The 6,000-nt window shown below is 48.6% G+C and overlaps 1 protein-coding gene across 1 annotated transcript in view; it reads right to left on the bottom strand.

Annotated features, from left to right (window-relative positions):
• TLL2 (tolloid like 2) overlaps positions 1-6,000 on the bottom strand; it is a 153,661-nt gene that overhangs the window by 23,051 nt on the left and 124,610 nt on the right. Inside the window, exons 11-13 of the mRNA XM_023206175.1 lie at positions 5,850-5,966; positions 4,576-4,721; positions 3,889-4,084 (exon numbers count right to left, since the gene is read on the bottom strand). Coding sequence (XP_023061943.1) covers positions 3,889-4,084; positions 4,576-4,721; positions 5,850-5,966 — 459 coding nt within the window. The remainder of the gene's footprint in view (positions 1-3,888; positions 4,085-4,575; positions 4,722-5,849; positions 5,967-6,000) is intronic.

The raw sequence follows: 6,000 nt of genomic DNA, 5'->3' as shown, positions 1-6,000 counted from the left end.
AGCAAAGCAGGTATGAGCCAGTCGCAGAAAGGAAAGCTGATCTGCAAAAGAGTGGATAGGTAGCAGGCAGCAAGGGACCAGCACTCCAAACTCCACTTGCCACGTCCAGAGCCCTTTTGCCTACACCCCTGTGGTATTGGGAAGGTGGAAGGGTGATCAGCGTCAGAATCGAATCACAAACACTAAGGAAAAATTCCACCCCCTTCACATTCCTTCCCTTTCAGGTCTCCTTTCAGGTCTCCTTATTGGAAAGAAAGCGGACTGTGGAATCCTACAGATCTAGATTCTAGTTCCAGCCCAGCCATGTTAGGAATTCAGCATCCTCAACTGGAAAACGGGGGCAGTAATAATTCCTACCAGGGGACTGTAATGAAAAAGTGAGATAACCTAGATGTCCTTTCCCGATTTAATAGGTCTAGATGAGGTTTCCATTAATCCTGATTCCTACTTTAGGATTCATGGTCAAGGTCAATGGTGTATATTTCTTCTTTTGTAAATGTTGTTCTCTGCAGTTGTCTTTACCATAAAAAAGTCAAGCTGAGTCTGTGCACTAAGTTACTTTGGGTGGGCCTCAATCCACACTTTGACAGGCATCTGAAAAGATGTTTGCAAATTGAAATGTCCTCCAAGTAGCACACTGGGTAACCTGGGCCCCGTGGCAGATTGAGTCTCACAGCCTCCACCGAGGTCCACACCCACATGGCAATGTCATCGCGCATTTGCTGCTGATCTCCTTCACCACTTTGAGCACTTGAAGACAACCACTGTGTGCTTTCCTCGGCGTCTCCAGTCCCAGCACCAACACATTAACTGATGAATGTTGAATGCATGCTAGATGGGGAGGAGGGAGAAGGTGGCATCTTCTAACCAGCAAATGGAGCCGGCTATCATGGTTACTTGAGCAGGTCCAGGCACTTCCTCGGTCTCTTACAAACCAGTTTAGCATCACAGAAATACCTTCCATTGCCCTGACTGGCATCTCCAGCAAGTTTTCCATAAAAAATTCAGGAGGTCCAGTTAAATTTGACTTTCAGATAAACCATCAATCACTTCTCAGCACAGTATGTGATCTTTGGGACATATACTGAAAAAAAAAAAAAAATCATTCCTTATCTAAAATTCAAATGTAACTGGGCATCCTGCTTTTTTTTTTTTTTTTTTTAATTTTCTAAACCTGACAAGCCTAATCTCCAGCTTTAGCTGGCACTCTCAAAACTGTGCATTGCTGACCACCAGCAGCATCAGCAATGAGGTATGGATGATCAGTGGTTACCAGTTATCCCCCTGGAATGGAGTTCCAGCACCCAACTTACAGAACCTGGGGTGGAAGTCAAGGGAAGAGAAGGCCAAGAGGACTAGAATAAATAGAATTAGAATGACAATCTCATAATCATTCATGACATGTGGTAGGCAGAATAAGGCCTTCCAAAGCTGTCTACAGCTTGGCCTCTGCAACCTGTGAATCTGTTACCTTAATGTAAGATTCTGCAAGTGTGGTTAAATTAAGGATCTTAATTAGGTGAAAGAAGGGCTCTGCCAGTGTGGTTAAATGAAGGATCTTGGAGATGAGGAGATTCTCCTGGATTATCTGGGTGGGCTCAATGTCCACACCAGGTCCGTGTAAGGGAAAGAGGTGGAAGGAAGATAGGGTCAGAAGGAGGAGATGTGCGAACAGGAGCAGAGATCTGAGATGCAGCAGAGAGAATGTGGCATGAGAATGACACACTGGCCATTTCTGTCTGGCTTTGACTGTGGAAGAGGACCATGAGCCAAGGAATCCAGGCATCTCCTAGAAGCTGGAAAAGGCAAGGAAATAGATTCTCCCTTACAGCCTCAAGAAGGAATACAGCCCTGTCATCCCCTTGATTTTATCCCAGTGAGACCCATGTTAGACTTCTGACCTCCACAACTGTAGGATAATAAGTGTGCGTTGTTTTAAGCCACCAAGCCTGTAGTAAATTGCTGCAGCTGGAATAGGAAACCAGTCCATCACAATAGCAAGAAGAAATTGTTGCATCGGCTTTTTCAGAAAGAATAAGCACCTCAAAGATTCCTTCCCTAGCAAAGACAATTAATGGGACTAAATATTACACTGGGTGTATTCACTTGCACTATTCCATTTTCTTCTGATGACAACCTTGCAATCATCTGGCAGCATTGTCTCTCCAGGTAGAGAGACTGGAGCTTGTGCAACAGAAGCTATGCAGCTGGAGAAATCATGCAACTTGCTTGAGGCCACCCAGCCGGTGTCACTGCTGCCAAGTCAGTCAGAGGCCATCCCAGGCTGGGAGAAACCAGGCATGTGCAGGCTGGGCCAGGGAGGGGTGGGGGCTGTGAATTTCCAGGCATCTCAACCAAGGTTGTCATATCTTCCCTGTGCAATCACAAGCTGACCTGCTTTCAAAATACACTTGCCATGGTCTGGCTTTTTTTGTTTGTTTGTTTTGGCTTGAGAAAGAAGCAACTGAAGTTTTGTCTCCAATCCTTCAGTGCCATCATGATTCTTCCTCTGCTACTGTTTGGGTTTTGCTCTTCCCCGATGCTTCAAAATAGGAAAAAATAACAGCCCCACCCCTTGTTTGTCACTTGCCAGCTTTTAAAGTGCCTCCACAGCCATCCTTTCTTTGGGGCTTCACAATAATTGCTTAGGTACAATAGGCAGATGGCCTTTCTATTTCACAGAGAGGAAAACTGAGGCTTCAGTAAGGACGAATGGCTGCCTGCTCTGGGTGACATTGCAGAAGTGGGTTCTTCTGACACCCAGGCTGTTCACGTAGAACCTGGGAGAAGGTCTAAGATGGGGCAGAAAGGAAGAAGGGGAGCAAGGGAGGGACTGGGATTTCTGTGCTGGCTCAGCCAGGAGTCCTAGGAGAGGGGGGAAGAGGAGAAAGCAGCCTCTGGGCAAGCACAAGTGGTGGGGGCCGGGCGGCTGGGGAAGTGGGGTCACTGCTTAAGGGGCAACAGCAGCAGAGGACCGAATATCTCTACTCAAGGGCCGCTGCTGTGCTCCTGGGCGCCCAGGCCTAATGCAGCAGGGAGCAGCCATGCTTCCCTCTTACGGTGTGGTCTTCAGGGCTTTCAGGGGCCTGACGGCAGAGAATGAGGACCTGCCTATTCAAAGGAGGCTTGGAAGCTGGCTCTTCTGGGGCCAGGAAAGCTGGGTCTGCTCGTGCCGTTCTGGGCCTGTTTCCATCAGGACCCTACAGAGCAGCAGGTCCCCAGGGCAACATGGGAATTTGTTCCCAGAGTGCCACCCCTTCTTCTCCTCCCGACCCCCATCATGTGGGGGTAAGCATGTAGTCTGGAGGCACTGACGTTCCGGGAGCTGAACGCTGGGGTTGCCTCTCTGGCCCACATCAAGGCATAGTGGCAGTGTTGTAGAAAGAGTTTGAACTTAGGAATTAGGCCAACTGAATTAGATCCCCGATCTGCCACTTAACTACCTGCATGATCCTGAGAAGCCCTTCCCAGCCCTGATCCAAACCTAACTCACAGGGTTATTTGGGGAATTAAATGACATTATGTAAGTTAAGTACCTTACACAGTTCTTGGTACACAGTAGGTGATCAATTAATGATAGCTGCTATCCAAATATTTGCTGTTATTCCATACTCAGTTTCACCACCGTGTAGTTTGCCCTTGTAAACTTATTAGACCTAATTTCCAAGTATAGAACTTTCTATCGTGTGGAAGCCAAGGCTGAGCCTGCTCCTGATCAGTTGGGAACTCTGCTGGGGGCCCACACCCAGCTCTGAAATGTGTCGCTGCCTTTTCTCTGCAGGGAGCCTTCTTTGGTGGTAAGCTTCCATATGGTTTTGTGTGTCTTAAGCCAGAGGGAGCAATATTTCTTCTTGTGCCTAAAAGTGGGAACAAACTGCTAATTCATACCCTTGAAAAAATTGGCTGCAAAGCCCGCTTTATTGATAGAGCCATCGGACACAAACTTCATCCACAGTCTGTTGGAGCTCGATTTCACATCCTCTGGCTTCTCATAGCCACAAAAGTGGCCGATCAAGGCACTCTCTTCCGTGAGGCCATCCCGGATTTCCAGGTAGTCATATGCACAGCTGTCGTGCCTTTCAATCTAAAGGAAGAAACAGAGACAAGGTGGATGGCAGATGGTTCCGCTTTAAGGTTTTTGATTTAAGAATAGAACCCAAATATCACTCTCAAAATCTAACCAAGAGGCCAAAGGACCCAAGTGTGTCCCAGGTCTCTCCATGCTGCTTCCTAGTTCGCTCCTTACTTGCACAAGTCAAGGGTGAATCAAGCTGAGAAGAGTCTAAGAGGATAAACAGAGAAGAACAATTCTACCAAACTTCCCTGGATCCCATCCTGAATTTTCACTTTGATTATTATTCTCAATCTCTCTTACTGCCCTCAGAAAGGTGGCGAACCCCATTTCAAAGCCTGCATAGATGTTGATGTCAGATGTCCGGGGAACATTCACAATGGGCTTGAGAATGGCCTCTTACGTTCCTGTTTTTAGCCAAAAATGAAAATCCATCTTTACAGAGTGGAGAGTGTCTAGCAAAAGTTGCGTTTCCTTGGGAAGCCGGTCTGAGCAGCACTCACCTCAAAAGCTTGGAAGGTAAGTCCCACGTGGAACCCCTCCGAAACCGTAATCCTCCAGACACATTCCTTGGAAGGTCTGTAGTCATCCGGATAGTTGGGAGATTGAATCTGACCGGCATCTTTGTTAATGTCTCCCCCGCAGGTAGCTTTAGAAAGAGACAGCAGGAGAGGAAGATGGGGTCCCTCGTCAGTCAGATCTTAGGAAGGAAGGTGGCGGGGTCCGCTTGCCACCACTAGGTGGCTCCACTCGCCAACATTTTCATCTCCACCCCACAAACACGGTGCCTCCAGAAAGGCACGACCGCATCGGTCTTTAACTCTTGATTATTATTTTTTTTCATATAAAGAAAAAACCACGTAAAGCAGTGGTTCTCTACCCTCGCTGTGCATCAAAATCGCCTGGGGGAGTTTGCAAACTGTGGAAGCTGGGGCCACACCCACCAGAGGTTCTGATTCCAGTGGGTGCGGGGGAGCCCTGCGGAGCCGCGAAGTTCTCCAGGTGATTCAAGGTATAGGGTACAGGATCGCTGGTAGGAAGGGACCCGTGCGCACACACGTGCACACATGTGTATACATGCACATTACTTATTTCACAAAGACAAAACTTTGGCCTCTCTAAAATTGTAATAATTTAAGGCCAAAGGACCCTTGGTAATTTTCTCGTAGTTTCCCCCTTTTTTTTTTTTTTTTGGCAGAGGGTACGGTGGGGTGGGGAGTGAGCCAGAGAAGCTCAAGACATAGAAGAAATAGAAGCAGCATCGCCTGGTGGCAGCTGCCTAGAGCCCAGACCTATTGATTCCCTCTACTCAGTCACCAGGGTGGCCTCAGAGGCCCTTCTAAGAAACGCAGTTGGAAATTCCTTGATGTTGCCCAAAGCCTTCTTTTCACAAAGGAAACAAACAGAGGCCCAGCGAGATCAGATGCTTTGCTTAGGCTCACACAGCAATTCAGAGGCTGCTATCATTTCCACAGGGTTCTAAATCCCCCCAGTACCATCCTGTATGGAGGAAGCCCATTCCTCAGCTGGCCTGGAATGAGGGTTGAGCGGGATGGCATCAGGAGGATGGCACCACTTCTGAAGTGGGCACAGCTGGCCTCTGCTTCCAGAATGTTGCCAGAGGGGCTGTGGAATCCTCAGCTTGCCCCCTGCGGTGGCTGCCCCCACCCCCGTGGCTCTGCTTGGAGTGCCTGGGCTGGGAGAGGGACAGTGGGCTGCCTGGGAAGGACAGAGTTTATGAGGGTCCACCGAGCGGCTGCTTTCACCACGCACGAACCTTCGTACACTGCAAAGAAACCCTTGCCCAAGATGTTGCTGCTGCTGCGAAACTCCACCCAGAGCCGGCTGTCTGTGGAGACGAGGGGCTCCGGGACCTTATCGCCGCAAAACCTGCCTGCAAAGTGGAAAAAGAAGCAGTTAGGAGACCT

The sequence above is a fragment of the Piliocolobus tephrosceles genome, chromosome 9 (assembly GCF_002776525.5).
Source record: "Piliocolobus tephrosceles isolate RC106 chromosome 9, ASM277652v3, whole genome shotgun sequence".
In the NCBI taxonomy this organism is placed as follows: domain Eukaryota; kingdom Metazoa; phylum Chordata; class Mammalia; order Primates; family Cercopithecidae; genus Piliocolobus; species Piliocolobus tephrosceles.
This window is presented reverse-complemented; position numbering and strand designations above follow the sequence as displayed.